Here is a 19,327-nt window from a genome sequence, read left to right on the forward strand (position 1 = left end):
CCAATCGCGGACCTCGAGATGGCATGAAAGTGAACACGTTTACATATAAGCAATTTTTCGTTTACATATCTCCATCATCATTATTACCCAAATACTTAAACTCGTGGTGATATTCCAACATTCTATCTATTAAAAAAACACCGATCCTAATGACATCATCTCCCAAGGGGCTGAAAAGCTGCCTTTTACGGCGCAGCAATCCATCGCTTCCCGTTAGAGTAATTTATCGTGTGTTATTAGGCTACTACATATGATCCTCAAAAGGTCATCATTAACGGCCGTAGAGGATGTTATTATTGAACTAGTTAAAACCTAGTGATCGGTCTTACCCCATCTCAAGGACGCACGAGCTAGATCGATTAAGATCTCACCTAAAGCCGCCGTGAAACCTTTCTAAGAGCGCTTTACTACGTAAAGGTCGAGACCGTAGAGAAAGCTTGTACATTACATATAAATACGAGTACGAAGCAGGTGAATGCGTCGAACATAATCAATCCCGCGGGTTTGGTTTTCTCCGTATCAGTAAGGATTATGGATTACCTGCAGTCTATACTATGGGCAGCCAAGTAACCTATCGTGTGGTTTGGTCACAGTTTTGGAAGCTCAAAAGCGAGGTATGTATTGCTGACATCAGACAAGAACATCGTTGCATAAAAACCCAATTCGTATTACCGTTAGTCTAACCACTCGAATGTTCGGTTTCTCGGCATAGTTCGGAGAAAACGGGCCTTTAAACCATGATAACGGAAGTGTTTGTTCTTATACAACGACTGGTAGATACTACGAAACGTGGCTCACTCATAACAAGCTTGAAGATGCCATGATACACCCTGCATACTCACTATACCATAAGTCAACTATCTAGAGTGTCAAACGGCAAGTATAAACCATGAGCATCGCAAAGGCTCGTTATCAGCCCAAGTAGTTCCTTAATAAGTAGGTGGCTATCACATACTCGTTCTCAATTACTTACCATAAGGACCCGTTCAATTCGAAGCCGATTAACCGGATACTATGGATGTGGCGTATTTTGAAGCTACCTCCAATTCGCTATTCTTAGAATTTCGTCGGATATAGTTGCCGATCGTGTAAGCTACCTTGGGAGAATGGAATCTGGCCAAATGAACCAGATGGCACTATTATAGACGATAGTCTAATAAAACCCATATACAGCCAGCAAGGCCTCTGGCCGAGGTCAATTCTGTCGTGACCCTAGTGAGTACGATTCACTTTACGACGAGGGTGTTTGGTGAGCTTCTGCGTGACGGCTTAACCCCGAAGGAGACTGAGGGTACGGGGTTGGAAGAGTGATATGTTCATAAATACTAAAGAATCATGATGTTTACGAACGTCAAGACGATAGATCACAGGAGATAGATAATAAAAAGTATTTATCAACACAATAAACATAAAAAACAAAAGCACGCTGCAAAGCATGAGGATAGCCTCATAGTACAGGAATCAGTCGAGGGGTATATTATTTCATAACCAACCCAACCATCTCGTTGTATTGAGTGTCTTTAGGGAGCTCCAGGTAAAAGTCGGGCACGACGCACATCTACCGTGTCGAAATCGATAGTTCATCACTGCAAACTTGGGTCGCTTTTAAAAATGCAGTTAAATTCACGTTATCTATATTCCGATGTATTATAGCCCTCGCCGTAAAGTCGTGACAAGGAAATACAGCAAACAGGGAATCTCTTCATCTTCATCGAGTTACTAGGGCTAGTCAAGTAATCCATCTTGACATAGCATAGTCGAGATCGGACGACGTCAGGGCTTTCGCCGCAGACTTCACGCCGTCGATATCTGGTATACTACCCGCCCAGACTATTTTCAACCCCGACGTTCCGCACCCGAGGTATCAATCATCATTACGCTCGGAATTGGTGCATACCAACCGACAACAAGCTCCAGCGGACCAGCTGGCTGCTGGTCCCCGGCAGATATTTTAAAAATTATTATCCGCGAACCCGAGCCTCCTGGGCTCTTCCATGTTCATCTGTTTTTGTTCGCCCTGCAGCCAGAAAAGACATCGCTTATTTTCATAAATGCGAAAAGAAAACAGACAAGTTGTAAAATTTCAAAGCAGATTGTGGATAAGTTGAATTAGATCCGAGATTCCGGTATTAATCCAAGCGGAAAAGGCCATTTGGAAGATAAAGGCAAGGGGATTTCCCTTCCGGAACGAAGCAGCTGTGAAGTATAATAGAAGGTACGATCGCTGTGCCAGACACGCATAATCAAATGTCGAAGGCACGCATCGTCATTGCTGAGCTTTAGGGCCGACAGAACGTATGAAATGGGACAAGAATCGAATCAGGCCTCATGCCGAACAACCAACGGAAGAAGGGTACTCTCGAGATGGGAATATGAAAAACCACCAAACCGCAAGAGGTATAAAGTTCCGCAACGCCGCAAGGAGGAGAATAAAACCAGACCAGAAACACCAATCACACGCTACAATATTTCAACCATTCGAACCTTTTTAAGTCGACTTAGTTATCAGCTCATTGCGGGTGCGAAAGGCTCTCGGGAGACAAGCTGGACGGGTCGACAGTGTCGAACTGAACGAGCTGGCTCATATCCAGATCACCTTGGCCGTGCTCCACGAAGCCAGGAGAGTGAGGGTGCATGGGAATGTTTATGGTGTGCTTCGAATACATCTCATTCAGGCTATGTCCATCTTCCGAAATAGCGGACTCCATACCGTATAGGTCAGCGGAAGACGGTCGTGGGAGCATGGAGAGGGGAGGTGATTGTTCAACAATGGCGGGGTCGCCATGGCTAGTATAGGATAACGGCGAGACGGACTGAGGGATCTGAGGTAGCGGCGAGAGGAATGCGCCGCTGTAAGGGGTATTGAAACTTGAAGCGGGTAACGGCGTGTGCTCTGGACCCTGCGAGAAGTAGTTGGGGCTCGAGTATTCCGAAGGGGCGGTAGTAGCGGCAGACAGAGGGTATTGTCTCAGATCCATACCGTACGTAGCCTGAGTATCGATGCGCAGATTAGGGTTAACATTATTAAGACCATTAGGTTGCTGGGGGATAGGTGCATAGATGTTAGGGCTGTGCGGTTGAGGCTGATTCTCGCCCGGGTGCTGAATGTAGAACGAAGGCATCGGATTCTGAAACATGGAAAAGTCAACAGCTGTGGGCACCGATCTGCTCCGCTGCCGCTTGTGTCCCGGACCGCGCATACCGGCGTGCATCGGGTTGATTCCCCATTGCGACTCTTGGTACATGCCGACGTGCGGCGGGCCGAAGTTGGGCTGCGAGGACGGGCGGTTCGTAGGAGACACAGGGGCAGAGACAGACATCGCATGATTCATGTCGTAAGGGCCGGGATTGTGTCGGTTTGTGAACGACTCGAGAGAGGCGAGTTTTGCTAGCTGACCGCTAAGGACCTTGGGGTTACCACCGAGATGGTGAGTGAGGCAATGGGTAGCCTGGAGATCCTCCGTAAAGTCGTTGCACTGGAAGAAGCCGTTGGAGTTGGGGGACGAGTCCATCCAAAAATTAGGGGGTCGGTTTAGCTCGATGACGATTCCACCCATCTTGGTAGCATCGCCTTCGGGATTCTCGAGGTAAATGTTCTTGATCGCGTTAAAGCTGTACTCGATCTTGTATCCCGCCTGGTCATTATTAATGTAGTAAGTCATGGTACACTTTTCGGGGGAATAGAAGATGATCAAATCCATCGTGTTCTGGCCGACGCGGGTCCATTTTCCAATGCTCAGAGACCGACACGTGAGATGATGAATGACTAGAATTATTAGTTAAACGAAACCAGCTCGCGGGTGTCGAGACGCGACTTACGGACTTTCCCTTGTCCACCTTGCTCGCCGCCGAGCATCATCGATCCGTACGGGAGAAGGCCGGTACGTCCCATGTAAGGACCGCCGAGACCCTTTCCGGACTCCATGGCTTGCATGGCTAGGTAGGCTCGCATCGACTCGGGGATGGAATCGATATCTTCGCCTGTCTCCAGGCTCTTCTTCGCCAAAAGCTTGATCTTGGCGCGTCTACGGGGGATGAGCGTGGGTTCCTGATAAATATTGGTGCTCATACATACCGGTTCTGGAACCAGATCTGAACAGACCTTTCGGTCATGTTGATTTCTTCTGCTATCCTCTCCCGAACATTTGCGGTCGGGGTAGGATTCTTATTAAATTCCATCTCCAACGTCGTGAGCTGATCCTGAGTCGCGCGCTGTCGCTTCTGGTTCTTCTGCTGCTGCGTCAGGGTGCTCTTCCGAGGCGGCCGCCTCGAATTGGCATTGGACTGGGAGGTCGACTGCGCCGAAGACGGCGAAGGCGACTGGCTATTCTTCGCGTCGATCGTGCCAGGCGTCGACATGGCCTCTGGAGTAGAATAGGTCTGGGCTGCGACAGTTGGGGCCGCAGAGCCCGACTGCTCTACTTTGATAGGAGTGTCCATATTCGGACGAGTAAGTTACTCAAAAGGAGCGTCGGTGTTAATAAATAAGTTAGGTGTGATCGACCTCGAAATCGTGGGTTCAAACGCGATATGTCGATGGCTTATCCCGAGCACGCCCGTAGATCGAAAGTATTATTCCAATGAGGTCTTGAAATATGTAAAAGTTGACAACAGTTAATAAGGAACGATTAGCACGGAGCTATAGCTACAGCGCAGTGTCGAGTTGATACAAGTCCGTCGATACACAATACTACTACTAGTAGTAAGTATGATCGGTAGCGAGTTGACTGGGGTAATGATCTTGTTGGTAACTGATAAAGTTAAGCCCAAGGAATGAAATGGACCCGAAAGGAGTGACGGTGTCCGTAATGGCTAAGACGAAAGAGAGCGTGGGTTCGAAGAAAAAAAGGAAATAATGAATAGGGGGGGAGAAAAGGCGGAAGATTCGTCGACAACGACAACGGTGACGATACGGGGAAGAAGACGAAGATGGAGAGAGGACGGCGAAAAAAGGGAGGAGGGGAAAAGGGAAAATAGGAGGACAGTCAAAAAAAGATAGTAAGGGCGACCTAGCATCAACCGCCAAAGTAGCAGCCAGTAGTATCTGGTACTATGTGGTACTTAGAGTTGGACCTGCAGCAGAACGACGGGGATCAGCCTAGCTAGTAAAGTACACTACGGCTCAGGCAGCCCAAATGCTTGGGGGGATTTGGGGGAAAGACCAGGTACTAACCGAGAAAAAAAAGAATCTAGGTGGGGCTACTGCAAGGTACATATGTACGCTAGATACCGTGCATATACTGTACATCCGAAGTGGTGGAGGCAAGTGGAAGGGTATGATGCGGTTTCGCGGGAGCATGCTTTAGGTTGGGCAAGCGGGCTAGTTTCTGATACGTGACGCTTGCTTAGCCCGACTTGACCTAATACAGTATGGAATGTAGCTAGCGCATTTACGCAGTTACAGACCAAAGTTCAGACGACCTATCAGACGAGAAGATATGGAGACTTTAAGTCTTTCAAGACCCAATCGCAGAACTCGACTGATGCCCTTCTACAAACACGCGCACACGCACACACATTTTCTCCCACATATTCGCGCAAAGAGTACACCGTCTTTCTGTTACCCGCGCAGAATAGGGAAGACAGCCGCTTTTTTTCTAGCGTTCGGTGCAAGTTATAATATATCGTTTAACAATGCCAATGCTATACGGAAATGCGAACCAGATCTAATCTTGCTATTACCCCTCGGTACGAGGACGAACGCTGTATGTCATCCGAATAAACAGACGACTAACTGGTCAGATGGCTAAACGGTCAGGAGTGGATGATCGGAGACCTTTAGTCGCGTTCACTAAAGTGGGTTAAAGTAGATGCTAAATGGAGCACGACAATTGAAAAGGCCCTGGAAGTCCGGTAACACGTTTGTGGGACTAACCCCTGACGATGACTTCAACTGTATGACGGGTATGACAAAATATAGAAACAGTTACCAAGGAGTCGAACACTGCCCGTTTGGTTACAAGTCGTTCGACAGATGTAGTTCGACATCGCGAGCTGCTATGCGCTCAAAGTCGAATATTTCCAAACGCTTTTATACATAGGTAGGAGGTATACATGGTTATCACTCTTAACTTTTAGGTGTCCTTCCCCTGGACAATCCAGACAGTGCGGTAGATATATTCTACTATGTACCGGGTTGCGCACGAGAGCAAGGGAAACACTCTGACTGGTGGACCATAATAGCTACGGTACCGGCTAAAAGAGGTTGGACATCCACGCTGACGTGCGCCGCGACTTTGGTGTACATATCAGCCAACGTACGGAAAAGCGTCTCGAATACGACGTCGACCTAACGACCTATTAGCATATTAAATATTAGAGCACAATGCCTCTTGCTCTATTTTCGCCCTCTTCACCCGAAATCTCGGTGAGTCTAATGAACTATTATCCTATGACCACGAAAGGCGCGCGCCACGGTCTTTCTCAACATGGCCGTGCCAGCTCTAGGCCTTCAGCGGCCTAATGGACGGCGTTAAAGGTTGGCAACACGCAGTACATAAGTAGGTACCTACATAAGGTAAGCTGGCCGATCTGCGATTGTCCTCGCGCAGGATAATCCAGGTCGAATATCTAAGCCGACAGGACGGGACTCGTACGACAGTTCCCCGAGCCGCCTGTCTAACATAGAAACTTTGGCCCCCAAATCGATGGTTTCGGATTCGGACGATCTACTAAAGTTTCCCCAAGAGCTTTACCATTATGTTAGCGGTGGTCGGGAGAGTGAAAAAAGAAACTCGACCCACGCAGTCTCACGTGAATAAGTAGTTGGCCGCACAGGTAACGGGAGATACTTACCAAAAATGCACTGCTGAGCTACTTCGAGCTGGAAATCAAACGCACGATTAAGCGTCCTCCCTTGAACAACCTAGATGACGATCCATCCTATCTATCCCAGTGGTGGTGGGGGTTTGTTTGACGGCGTATGTTTTAGAGCCAATGAGAGACCCTCATATTGATATCGCCCCACGAACGACAAGACTGTTATGCAAGAAAAGGGGGGTCAAGGGCCAAGAATACATTTGTTAGTCGTCAACCCTGACACTGAGCTGAGCTGACCAGCCAGCGCAAACGCCTGGCACATACCCAATAGAATGATAAAAGTCATCGCCTCGCCCCTCAGCATCCCAAGAACTACAGACTACTACATACATACATACATGGCTATTCTTGTCGTCAACGGAATCCAGCCAGGAATATGAATAGTCTCTCTGGATTCGGCCTGCTCGATTACCGATCCTAAAGCCTGGTGGGATCTATGTAGCACCCAGCCTAAGTCATCTTATCCCTGCATACTTTTCCGCAACAGTCGAGATACTCACAAGATACTCACGCGGTTGACCGCGTCCGAACAGCCCGCGGCCCCTCTTAAGGAACTAGTGGCTTGAACTACGGAATGGTCCATGCTTTTCCCCGCCAGCCAGCCAGCACGTCATCAGAATTAGAAGAAAATACATAACATAGCATAGCACTATGCGTTGCCCAAGATGATGACCTTTTCTTCCCTCGGATTTCCTTTCGGGAAGAGATCTTGATGAGAAGTAGGACTGTGTGGGTATCAGTACCTGCATTGGTGAGCCAGTAACACGGCGGGACTGCACAACCATCCGTCGTGTTCCTGCAGTAGCATGGAGTCGGCTTCGTGTGCCGCTATTTATTGTGCACTGTGTAGCACATTCTCCTATCCGTTCATCCCCCATGGTCCGCGATTCCCAAGTCTTGGCCTCTTGTTGGAGGGGTCGCATAGGTATGCGCGAAGAAGATCGGTGTTAAAAGTACTAAAGAATATAGCGCTCATCACTCACTCTCGAGAACCTTTACAGCCACCTAAGTCGAACACAGGCTAAAGCAACCATCTCGATGAAACTAACCATAGCGTCTTCATGCGCATCGGCGATACCAACGGCTTGTCTATTCTGCAACGTTTCCTTCGCAGGTTCGACGTAAGAGTCCGGCCAACAGCGTATTCTTCATCCAGCGTTTCTTCATCCGGATAGGATCCGTCCCCGAGAAGGCTGGTGGTTTACCTTACCGCCAAAGAAGGTTAAGTCGCAGGATAAAAATCCCTTACGAATCCCTCGCGTCCCGGTAAGGAAGAACTTTGGACCCGCCAAGCATCAGCGAGGTTAGGGTTTAGGCGGCTTGAGACATTTACAGCCGAGAAACGCGGTAGATCTCGGCTCTTAACCTTCAGGGGGTCAGCTAGACATAGTGTACGGCTGTAAAGAATAAGCCTCATCATCGATGCTCTTTTCTTTACATATAAATTCAACCATACCATTAGACATCTCTTATTAACATACCCGGTCAAACGAAACAACTCGGATCGTAAGAACAACCTAATCCTCACGGTTCAGCACAGTGCCAGGCGGATCGAGATATATGTACGCATACTATCTAGGTACATAGTCTCTCACATAAGCGCAAGGCGACCCCTTGCAAGTTAGCGTTGCGTACTTGGCACTAGCGCTGCTACCCCTGAATCGCGAACCAGCAAAGGGCGTCACGCGTCCCGTCGGTATTGTACCTTGCAGAAAAGATACATTCCCTCCCGCGTATGCACCTGATCCTCCAATGCCCTACCCTCCACAAACGCGCCTGGGCTTTTTATCTATGTTACGGGAAACAGGTTATTAGTCTCGGCCTCCAATGCGACAGACGGGAAAGAGCATTATAAGTGTAAAGGGAAGATCCATGAAGATGTTTAGTCAAGCCCGGATCTTGGTGCAAAGCGCACTAACATATGCCATCGAGTATATTTTCGTTTTTACATGGCGTACTTCGTAAGTGGGTTCGGAAAAGCACCGCGACGCGTCCAACTCGTTACCAGGCGCATTCCACTACCCTTGCCCGGTTATCGAGCCACAGCTCGCATAAAGGAGAATGCAGCCTTCTACTTTTGTCCAGCCGATCGTGCACCGTGCACGCGGGCGTCTATCAAGCTGACCCTCTCCCGATTGGTTAGCTTGACGGCCCGGCCTGAACTAGTTTCTTAAGGCTTCGGCTGGTATCGTTTTATGTTTCCTGAACACGCGTACGGAGTACAACATCGAGCAATCTTTGACAAATTTTCGGTCTTTCGGCAGCGGACGGAGCTAAGCCATGCGTACGTCGGTAGAAAAGCACACGAGGAGTTCTACCCGCGCTTGCTGACCTGAGCATAGTGGTTAGGTATTTCATAACATCGTATGTTAAGCCAAGGCTTCCAACACAAATAGATGCATCTAGAGATCGTATAACAGATCGTATTAAAGATCGGCCAGCACCATAGTATGAGTATACCAGGCTATATCGGTATTTAGCGTATCTCACCCGCCCGCTTTCTTCATCCTCGCAACAGGGTCCTAACGCATAGGTTGGGTACTAAACAACAATAGATAGAACAATATCTGAAATCCTCGAGGGACAGTAACGCTTTTACCTAAATCCAAACATGGCACCGAACAGTCGACAAAATGCCCGATTTGCATTAAGCACTGGTTATGAATACCACAGGTTAGATACTAAGGTAACATGTATAAACGCTTCGGGTGAGTACCTAGCATCTCGGGCATAGATGCATGTCCTTAAGACTCGCGACTTCATGCATCAACCCGTAGCACTACCCGGTCCCCAGATTATGCATGAAGTTGATATACTCGGTTTAGCCTCGCCAGCCAATCGTTTCACAGCACAGTCTATATCACATCCTCGTAAGCGCATGAAAGATCGCTCTGATAATTAGCGAACCCAGGGGCCCTTTCTCGCCGCGTATTTTTGCGCAGACTTGCGTGTAGCTGCAGCTTACTGGAGGTAAATCCAGTAGAGACGCTCCAAGAACGCCTTCGTACAGCCCTTTACGCAAGATCAAATTAATGGGCGAATTGATATCTGACCACTCTCAGTCAGCTCTCATTTCCACTACTATGTATACGGGTTGCGGCATGGGATGATATGACATGTATTTATCGTATGCAGAGCCGTGCTGTTACAGATTTATCGGCCCATTTGTGCTGAACATCTACGTACATATCGTATGGAATCTGCACATTCTAGAAAATAGTTCGGAGGTTTTAGAAGAGCAAAATTGCTCGCCATCCCGGCTCCGTGGCCTCAGCTTCTCGCCTCGCGGACAAGGTAGGCCTGCGGCGTCACGTAGACGTCCCCGCTTAGACTGCTCTATTAAGAGAATCGGTATCATGGACTAGGTACCCTCGAAATGGCAAAACAGGCAAGGTCCTCGTCATGCGCTTTATCGCACCTTGCCTATTTCAGGATGCCTCCCGATCGTTTTTGTTCGCTCTGTACAAAGCCTCTTCTTGGACTGTGCCCTTTGCCCTTTGGAACCAAGATGTTGCAAAATACGCCCACTCGGAAACAAACTCAAGCTTCTACGAAGTGGTTTGAGTCTTGCGCCTGATATTAACATCATAGTCTTTTATGTATAGGTCGGAAGGCGGTCGATATCGACTTATATTCAGTCAATCAATCCACTCCCTCCTCGTCTACTGTAATCACAAGTTCCGTAAGACGCCAGCCTTATGAGGCATAAACACGATTCGTTAGCCCCGGACGGTTCATGCCGGCGACACCGTAGATGATTCAAGAGAGGTAATCGCTCCGATCTAAGCCGTGGCAAGAACGTGGTCGAGCGGCCTGGGGTTACGTTCCAGGGGCATGAAACGATCAGTGGGTACCGAAGGCAACATTGGCTTAATGGATCATCCCGCGGTCGATGCGCGTTTGATATTCTTGGCGGATCCTATTAATCGTGAAGCTTCCATAGTTGAATCCCAGCGACATAACAAAGGTTTAACTACCAAGGGAGTTATAAATGGGTGCTAACAATGGATGATTGAAACTACCTCGTTCAACAGTGAGGTAGAAACTTCGGTTTCGGGTTTGTGATACGCATGGTGTCGTATGAAAAGGCATCCTACGTTGCTATATAAATACTACGTCGTTCTAGTATATAGGGCTGGTGACGGCAAGAATCGAGACGTCATTTTATAGACTACCTACGTTAAGTGTAGATAGGGGATATTGAAACAATACTAATATTATTAGTAACACCCGCAGTGTCGCGATTCATACCCCTTGGTTTAAAAGTGTGAATGAACTCAAGATCCACGGCTAAATTTAAGAACTCTCTTTCCAGCAAGAAACAGCGTGAGTGATATTAGGGGTGCTGATATGGCGATGGCCGGCTCTTGTAAAGGCATACGAGGTAATGAGTTTTAATCAATACAATATTAACTCGGGCAGCATTATTACCACACACCTAAAATAGGCTTGGGTATAGCTAACGGAAAGTGAGTGCGTGGCTACATCATCTAGACACATCGTGTTTGAAGGTGATGTAACTAATACAGCCCTTCATATAAGTCTAATAAACGGTATGAGAGCTATAAGCCAGTTGCTATTATAAATAATAACATATCTCATACATCCAAGTTACGACCCGCCAAGGGAATTTGAGAACTCGGCTTAGGGGTAAACTTATATACGCACTTCGTGAAACATTTCCGGACTAAATGCTGATCTTTGAGGATTTATACGGGCTCTATCGTATATTGCAGATACCTTAAGCCTGTAACTAACAGGGACTTTGCGATTAATGACTCCTCGATATTCGGATTCTTACCAATGCTGGATACGGTATAAGTTCGTAAGAGTATTAGAATCATTGGTATAGCCAGAACACCTTTATGACGGTATTAGTCCTCTAGTATAGGTGCGTTATATACCTATAAGTATCTGTAGGAGTCCACATCCCCAGCAGATATCCCGTGTGGATACGAACAAGCAAAACTAGTTAGTATTCATAGTTCTTTCATAACCTCGGCCACCGCCTTTGCGGCTACGCGCTTACGTTGGTCTTCCGACATCCCGGCGCTCGTATCGCGCACAGCCTGTAACTTAACCATCATGCGTTCTATCTTCCTGATATCCTCATCATCCATATTTTCCCCGTCGTCCTTCTTGCTGGTGTCCGTATTCGGTTCTCCGTTAAGAAAGTCCTCATCTTTCCCGGAATTCCATATCACTTGTTTGAGACCGGCAAAGTCCTCGCGATCGAAACCAAAATCGAGGTTTTCTGGGTCGAGATCAGGCCCATCCTTGTCTTTGCCATTGTCGTTATTTTCGATGTTTAGTTCCGTCTCAAAGTCGAAATCAGACCCGAGGTCGTCGGCGGATGTGTGAGACCAGTCGTTTGATTCTAGCGCTTCTAGGGCACGGGGGATACCGGTTTTTTCTGCATGCTTAATTAGTCTCTTACCTTGGATTCTCTATCCTGTTGGATACAGGTGTACCAGACGCAAAACGTACCGCCGAATTCGTTTCGTGTTGCCACGGACTGACTCTTGACCTGTACGAACTCCAACCCCCACTCGGCGCAGCAATCTTCCCACTCATCGACATCGTCTATTTCTCCAACGCCCAGACACAGACCGACTCCGTCCCACGACCAGCCGCCAAGCCCGTCCTTGATAACCTTGCCTACGTTCTGGATGAGTTCCTGCGCCGCCTTGACCTCATCCGTCTGCGACTTGAGTGGTAGCGAAAAGACTACGACGACTCCGCCGAGAACCTCGAGGACCTCCTTGGCCTCGGGAGATAAGAAAGAGTCGGCCCATTCTGACGGTGATGATATGAGATCTAACCATATGGGCACTTCGGCCGTGTAGTATGCTGTCTTTAAAGAGAGGCTGTGTGATGAACCGGCTAGTGACGTTGAGGTCTGTTCTGGATGAGTACCGGTGAGGTCTGGCCGAGGGTTAGTTTTAATGATGGAGGTAATTCGTGTGTGGAGAATGATAGGCTGGGTTGTATAAGAGAAGAGGTACGTTATATGAATTTACCTTTGATTACCTTGGTTAAGTGGTAAGTCGAATCTGCCAAGGAGACGGCTAATATGCGACGAGGATTTGAGATATCCATATTAGAAATGGCACGATGCGATATTACGAATTGCCGGGGTTGATGCTTATTCGGTTGATGATTTATTGGTGGCTCATTGGATGCTAATGTAAGAAGCTGTGTAAGAGCCTAAGAGGTACTTGAGGTGGATGAATTGTGAGAGCCCGGCTGCCCCCCGGCTGCCCCGCCATCCCACTAATGCGCGTTGCCGCGATAAATCCATAATGTTATCATTATGACTAAGCCACTTACCCGGTAGTTGTATACTGTATAGATAACTGGGAGGTACCTAGTTACATGTACTTTATTCACATGTATATTAGGAGGGACATGATGTAATAGGACAAAAGAAACGTCGACATATATGTGTCACCAAGTAGCTCTCACAACGTCAGTGGCTTATTCGTTCGACTTCAAAGTTTATAGATTTCGTATCGTCCAAGTTTCATCAACCAATTCCACCATCATCATGTCTCATCCCGAACCATCGCAACCGGTCCAATCCATCAAGGCTTCGGATGTTCAAACATCGGGAGCGCAGACAGATGGAATGATCCGCTCCGATGCCATAGTTGATAAATGCGACGGTATCTGCGCCACCAGCATGCTTGCAAAACCACATACTGCCTCGGCGGTCCATCATCACGGAGAACAAGACACCATAGTCTACGCTGTTAAGGGACGAGGAACCGTCGTGTCTGAAGGGGGGACAATGAGGGTAGATTTGGAACCTGGGGACTTTGCCCTCATCCCCGCGTATATGGAGCACCAAGAGGTGAACGACAGCGACGAGGATATCATCTGGACCATCGTACGCAGCGGGAGGATTCCGGATGTAGTGAATCTTACCGGCTGGAACGGAGAACCCGTCAAGGGTTAGATACCTAAATTAAGCAAGAACCAAATGCTTGTCCATTTATTGTGTATATATATGCGACCGAGATAAACACGCCAACATCCCCTAACATCGTCTATTCGCTCAACCCCTTAACTCCGTATATGATCGTCTCCAAACGTCTGTCTAATGTCTCTTAGCCCCTTCCGCCGTTGTAATCAGCACCGCCGGCTCTCCGTAACCTAGTCACGATGTCCTTCTCGTCAAGGTCGCCTCGATCACGAGCGTCGACTGTTATAGAATGATGCGCCAGCACCTTCTTCACGTGTGAGCTCTCTATGGACACGCGAGCTTTGCGCATCACCTTGACGCCCTCTCCGATCCATACGATGAGCACGAACTTGACACGCTTGCTCTCCGAGTCGTTATTGTATTCGACTCGTACGTACGCGTAATTGACCTGAGAGTCGTCTAGCTTCGATACCACCTCCGATAGTCCCCCGCTGCCGGTTCCCGAGAGCACCAACTTGTCGCCTACGGCACTAGCGTATGATAGTAGTAGCCAGTTTGTCGCGTCCTTGTCCGAGCGTACAGCGTCGTATGCTGCTAGGACTTCGGGGGAGTCGATGCCGGACATCTTGCGTGTGGGGTTCTTCGAGAGGGAGGGGAGGGTATAATTCGAGAAAGGGTAGTTCGTTCGTTATTATAACATGTGGGAATGATAAAGCCGGTCGAATGGTTTTTGTTATCGAACTTTGAGTATCTTGCTTGTGATGAGTTTCGGTTTAGAGGTAGACGGAGAGGGAAAGATGTTAACCCCCTGGACGCTGGCTTCAAATGCCATAAATGTTTAGCGCTGCTAACGGCCCGTCAGACTTATTATCAGCTGTATGCGTGACCCAGTTTTTACCCCTATTCCCACTTTCAGTCTATGCGCATATCACAACAAATTTTGTTTTTGAAGCGGTAAAGGGTTTAGAAGATACTGTTAGAAGATACGGTAAATCATGAAACTACATTGGTAGTATCGTCTCTAATACTATCGTGCATACATACGGGGCAAAGAGGCATTAGATATTAACCTAATGGATGTCTGTTCACGCCAGATCATATTCAATAAGCCGTCAAGCTGATTCCAACGTATTCGGCCCATTCTGGGTACCAGGCTGAGGGACTAGGAATCCTAAAGGGACTCCAGTACCAGGTAGACTCCTGTGGAAACAGGCGTGAATATTCCCAATAAGCCGCTTCGAAGCATGTATAGAATCGTTCGGCGCGCACGACATTCGAACGCAAAGCAATTCGTAACCCTTGTTCTACGGATGGGTTTGATGTCTTCCAGCGGGTAGCCTCAAGGTCCTGACATGCCATTAGCTTGAGCTGTCTCCCAAACACGTCGTGTCTAGGGAACAAACAAGCCGCAAATCTGACCCAGGGGATTCTGAGCTCGACTTTTTCAGGGTCAAACTTGATGTCGTCCATATATGGTAACTCGAATAGCATGCCAGCGACATGGAGACGAGGCTTGTGATATCCTTCCTCTGTAGTTCGAACCTGGTAACGCTCCATAGTACCTTGCCAAAGAAGCTTACAGATAGGACGTAGTGGCCAAAATCGAACAGGCCCGATGCGAACTTCTGCGTCGCTTGTTGATACGGTATCGTCAAATGTATCAACACCGGAATTAGGGCCATAAGAGAAGATAGCTTGAGTTTTATCTTCGGAAAATGAAGTAAAATCCAAAGTAACTTCGATAGAATAATCTTCAAAGTCTATTCGATGCCCGGCCTTACGGATTGCGGTAACCTCATCTAGAAAAATCGAAAAGCGGACCGAGGGGACGAATTTATTCCTGAAAGCAAGGTCTGTGGCCTCCTTGAGCCTTCGACACACCAGACGGCACGTGAAGAAGGCCTTCCGAAAGTGCTGGGGTGCCATACTGCTAAGAATCATCGCCTGAACTTCCAGAGGCAGGGTATGAAGCTGGGGAGTTTCACCCTTCCCAGGATCGATGCTGGGCCCCATGATGAGCCCGCTAGAGGGCAATATCCGTATTAACCTTGTTAGGTGGTTTTATTTTTTCGTTTTCGATCGTTTTATGGCCGTTTAGACAGGATCGAACGTATCTGGAGAGGTGAGATGGTTGAGAGGAACAGGGGAAGAACTGCTCTGGTAGTATTCGAAGGGTGTCATTGGAGATTTCCATTTGTTATATATCAAGTTGGCGTCCTTATTAGTATGAGTACCTAAGGTAGGTAGTCACTTCGTTTTAGACTTTAGTGTCTGAAATATGGGATTAAACAGCACCTATACCTGGATATTCACGCACTCGGTTCTGACCAGACTACTTTGCACAGGTAAACTTGAGTGGATGACTGGAACGGGTGACGTCTATATGAGTTGCGAGTTTTGTCCTAACAGACTCAACTCGCTGAGGTGTTTTTCTTATTAGGGGACAATCTAGTTCTGCTCCTGTACTACGCGCCAACTAGGTGTAAACGAATTCACCACTACCATCAATATGCTAGGATAGGATTATTTATGGTAAGCCCCTATCTGATGCTAAATGAATGCAAGACTCGAAGACGTCACGCGAGTTTGGCTCCCAACATAACGAGTCAAAAATGAAATGTAGGGTCGGAAATCCTGTGACGACCGCTTCCGACTAAAAGAGTGCGCTTTTCGCCAGGCAGTACTACTTCCGCGTCCGTGTTCGGTGGCACTTCTAACACCAGGTGGAATCCGGTGTCATTAATCTTCCAATCCGTCGATATCTTGCCGTAAGGGCTTAAATAACTGGCTTTAGCCCAAGTTATGTTTCCACCTGGCTCTATGTTCACTCTGGCTGTCTTCCATCCCGGCCTCGCTGGAGCCAGGCCGCTAATAACCTGGTGTATCCAGTTTGCTACCGAGCCAAACGAATAATGGTTAAAGGATAGCATTTCCCCGGGATTGAGCGAGCCATCAGGGAGGAGGCTATCCCATCTCTCCCACGTAGTCGTAGCTCCCATCGTTACTTGATACAACCAAGAGGGGACCGCTGTTTGGCTTAACATCTTGTAGAAGGTATCGGTAAGGTTGTATTTAGTCAGGGCAAGGCCGAGCAAGTGCGTCCCCGAGAAACCTGTTCCAACTAGATATTTATTATCTACGATAATTTTCTCCAGTCGACTGGCCGCTGCGTTTGCTTGCGCTTCGCTATCGAATAAATCAAAGTATAGCGGTAACGCGAGGCCAGTTTGCGTCTCGTTGGCGACGATACCTTGGGGACCTATCCATGCTTCTCCGAAAGCCGTCTTGAGGTCTTCAGCCCATTTCTCGAAGCGGATTTTATCGTCGTCAAGCCCAAGCTCCGAGGCCATCTCCGCAACCAGTCCGGTTACGTAGACGAGATATGCATCAGCAACATATGTAGAGCTCGTAGTGGCGCGGCCCGGGTCGTCTGGCGGAGACTTGGGGTCCAACCAATCACCTAGCTGAAAGTTTGAACGACTCCACAAGCCGGCTTCGTTTCTAGGAATGCCTTCGTCAAGCCATGCTTTTGCGCCAGTGTATTGCTCTCGTAACGTATCAAGATCTCCAGAGGCACGGTATGTGTTGAAAGGGTTAGCGACTAAAGCGTCACCCCAAATCGCTGTAGCGGTTGGTGGCCCTGACGCGGGGACTGCGGGGACAACTAACGGCGGAACGCCTAGAGCATAAAGCGTTAGCGATGGCTATTTTATTCTTTCCTTTTTATTTATTTTTCTTTCGTAATTTCAGAATATAATCAGGGAAGTCGACATGAGGTTATCTAGGCCTGGATTGTGGGCAACTAACCTTTTACCTGCTCCGACTGAAGATCCTTTAACCAACCTCGCCACTAAAATGCCAGTTTTTGGTCAGTACTGAACAGCCCTGGTCTCTGGAAATGGTGACAAGGAACCACGCAACATACAAAACCAGAAGTATCGTAGAGAAAATTGGCTGTCGGAGCAAACGCGAGGCTATCTCCCGTCCATCCGAGTCTTTCATCCCTTTGGGGACAGTCACTTGGAATACTCATGAAGTTGGATTTCATAGACCACCTCACATTTGCGTGTAACTTATTTAGGAGTTCGTCTGAACACTCGAAAGCACCTGTCTCCTCCATATTTGAATGCAGTACTATCGCGCTCATCGAATCGCTGTTTAGCGGAGTATCGTCTTCGGGCCACCCGTCGACCATGACGTATCTAAATCCGTGGTAAGTAAAACTTGGCTCCCAAGTTTGAAGCTCGCCCGAGAGCGTAAGGTAGTCTGTCTGAGTAGCATTTCTAAGCGGTCGAGTCGCTACTTCTCCATCTTCTAGGACTTCGGTATGCACTAATTTGATAGTCTCTCCTCTTTTACCTTTAACAGCAATCCTAAGCCATCCAGCGAAGTTCTGCCCGAAGTCAAGAATAGTCTTTCCGGTGGGAGATGTCAATATCTCCCGCAGCTTGATCTCTTCGATACGTTGGATAGGGGGTCCGTCAGGGGCAGCCAGTATTCCGTAAGGTGTCTCAAGCTCTTTCACTGCAATCCACTTTGCAGTGTCCGGGACAAGAAATCCAGGGGTTGACCACCCAGTCTGCTCTAGCCTCGAGTCGTATACTTCTCCATTGTATATTTCAGAGGTCACGATCGGACCTGTACTCGATGTCCAAGACTTATCTGTTTTGATACTTCGCGTTTTTCCATTGGATGTAGTAACTAAAAGGGCCATAGCCCCTAAAGTATCGCCCCAGATATTGCGGTTGCCTGCTCCAAATCCAAGGCGGCCAGCATACCAACCTTCGCCAACTGTTATCCCGAGAACATTATCTCCGGCGAGTAGTAGGTCTGTGACATCGTAAGTATCGTAGACTAGACGATGTTTGTAAGATTGCCAGCCCGGAGCAAGTACGTTAGTACCGACCCTTTTCCCGTTGATTTGTGCTTCGTATAAGCCATAAGCCGTAATGTACAATCGTGCTTTCTCCACACTAGTACTATTAACTGAGAACTCTTTGCGAAAGAGTAACGGCTGGTGGGTGGCATTTTTCTCTGTTTCCTTGTCTGCACTTATCATCCGAGCCCCTGACCAATCGTCCCGATCCAGAAGTCCGGTCTCCACGTTGACTTTGTCGGACCAAGGGGTGTCAGGATGATCTCCTTCGCCATATGCTCTCACACGAACTGTAGCAGACTCTGCTGATGCTAACAAGACAGTGGGCCAAGGAACAAGAACAGAATCTGAGGAATTGTGATGAAATAACTCAATTTGGGATAGTCCAGTTTGATTCTGCTTATGTCGGGATAATTCAATGCTGTATCCGCCTTGCCTCCAGTCTTGCTCCTGACCCTCGAACCGCCATGATATTCGAGGAGAATCCTCTCCAATGCCCAGAGCTACTCTGTGATGCTCAAAGGACACTTGAGAGATTGCGACGGCCATCACTGTTTCTTCAAGGCAGGTAATATGTCGAATGAGGTTGGCAGTCTGAAGCACAACTCTCTGACTGTTAAAGAGTGTTGTATAAATATAAATATTCCGTCACGACGACAGGAAGATAGAGGTTTAGAACTACATGCATGCCTCGGCTATATAGAACG

General features: G+C 48.0%; 6 protein-coding genes across 6 annotated transcripts; 1 reads left to right on the plus strand and 5 right to left on the minus strand.

Annotated features, from left to right (window-relative positions):
- Positions 1–2,510: 2,510 nt before the first annotated feature.
- On the minus strand, positions 2,511–4,359 carry F5Y00DRAFT_255902 (homeobox-domain-containing protein; the record flags this gene model as incomplete). Its single annotated transcript, XM_048010338.1, has 3 exons — positions 2,511–3,766; positions 3,820–4,025; positions 4,076–4,359. The coding sequence occupies 3 exons, from the start codon at positions 4,357–4,359 to the stop codon at positions 2,511–2,513; spliced, it is 1,746 nt and encodes a 581-aa protein (XP_047860530.1).
- A 7,285-nt stretch (positions 4,360–11,644) lies between these two features.
- F5Y00DRAFT_248367 (uncharacterized protein) lies at positions 11,645–13,145 on the minus strand. Its single transcript, XM_048009429.1, has 3 exons — positions 12,840–13,145; positions 12,307–12,744; positions 11,645–12,232 (listed from the first exon to the last, which is right to left on the minus strand). Exons 1-3 carry the CDS (start codon positions 12,916–12,918, stop codon positions 11,799–11,801), a joined length of 951 nt encoding a protein of 316 aa, XP_047860531.1. The 5' UTR covers positions 12,919–13,145; the 3' UTR covers positions 11,645–11,798.
- An 85-nt stretch (positions 13,146–13,230) lies between these two features.
- Positions 13,231–14,213, plus strand: F5Y00DRAFT_248369 (RmlC-like cupin domain-containing protein). The gene has a single exon (XM_048009430.1). The coding sequence runs from the start codon at positions 13,262–13,264 to the stop codon at positions 13,775–13,777; it is 516 nt and encodes a 171-aa protein (XP_047860532.1). The 5' UTR covers positions 13,231–13,261; the 3' UTR covers positions 13,778–14,213.
- Positions 13,854–14,474, minus strand: F5Y00DRAFT_197061 (actin depolymerizing protein). The gene has a single exon (XM_048005279.1). It carries the CDS (start codon positions 14,367–14,369, stop codon positions 13,929–13,931), a length of 441 nt encoding a protein of 146 aa, XP_047860533.1. The 5' UTR covers positions 14,370–14,474; the 3' UTR covers positions 13,854–13,928.
- Positions 14,475–14,845: 371 nt separating this feature from the next.
- On the minus strand, positions 14,846–15,757 carry F5Y00DRAFT_266433 (uncharacterized protein; the record flags this gene model as incomplete). Its single annotated transcript, XM_048011941.1, has 1 exon — positions 14,846–15,757. One exon carries the CDS (start codon positions 15,755–15,757, stop codon positions 14,846–14,848), a length of 912 nt encoding a protein of 303 aa, XP_047860534.1.
- Positions 15,758–16,172: 415 nt separating this feature from the next.
- On the minus strand, positions 16,173–19,169 carry F5Y00DRAFT_273929 (glycoside hydrolase family 78 protein; the record flags this gene model as incomplete). Its single annotated transcript, XM_048013264.1, has 3 exons — positions 16,173–17,366; positions 17,552–17,594; positions 17,670–19,169. The coding sequence occupies 3 exons, from the start codon at positions 19,167–19,169 to the stop codon at positions 16,351–16,353; spliced, it is 2,559 nt and encodes an 852-aa protein (XP_047860535.1). The 3' UTR covers positions 16,173–16,350.
- Positions 19,170–19,327: the final 158 nt, after the last annotated feature.

Source organism: Daldinia vernicosa, assembly GCF_022497035.1.
Source record: "Daldinia vernicosa strain CBS 139.73 unplaced genomic scaffold F5Y00scaffold_71, whole genome shotgun sequence".
NCBI classification, from domain to species: domain Eukaryota; kingdom Fungi; phylum Ascomycota; class Sordariomycetes; order Xylariales; family Hypoxylaceae; genus Daldinia; species Daldinia vernicosa.

Coding starts and splice junctions, on each gene's coding strand:
- F5Y00DRAFT_248367 (XM_048009429.1), bottom strand. CDS start 12,918: ATGGATATCTCAAATCCTCGTCGCATATTAGCCGTCTCCTTGGCAGAT. Junction 12,745..12,839: donor CTTAACCAAGGTAATCAAAG/GTAAATTCATAT, acceptor ACCCTCGGCCAG/ACCTCACCGGTACTCATCCA. Junction 12,233..12,306: donor AACACGAAACGAATTCGGCG/GTACGTTTTGCG, acceptor TTAAGCATGCAG/AAAAAACCGGTATCCCCCGT.
- F5Y00DRAFT_248369 (XM_048009430.1), top strand. CDS start 13,262: ATGTGTCACCAAGTAGCTCTCACAACGTCAGTGGCTTATTCGTTCGAC.
- F5Y00DRAFT_197061 (XM_048005279.1), bottom strand. CDS start 14,369: ATGTCCGGCATCGACTCCCCCGAAGTCCTAGCAGCATACGACGCTGTA.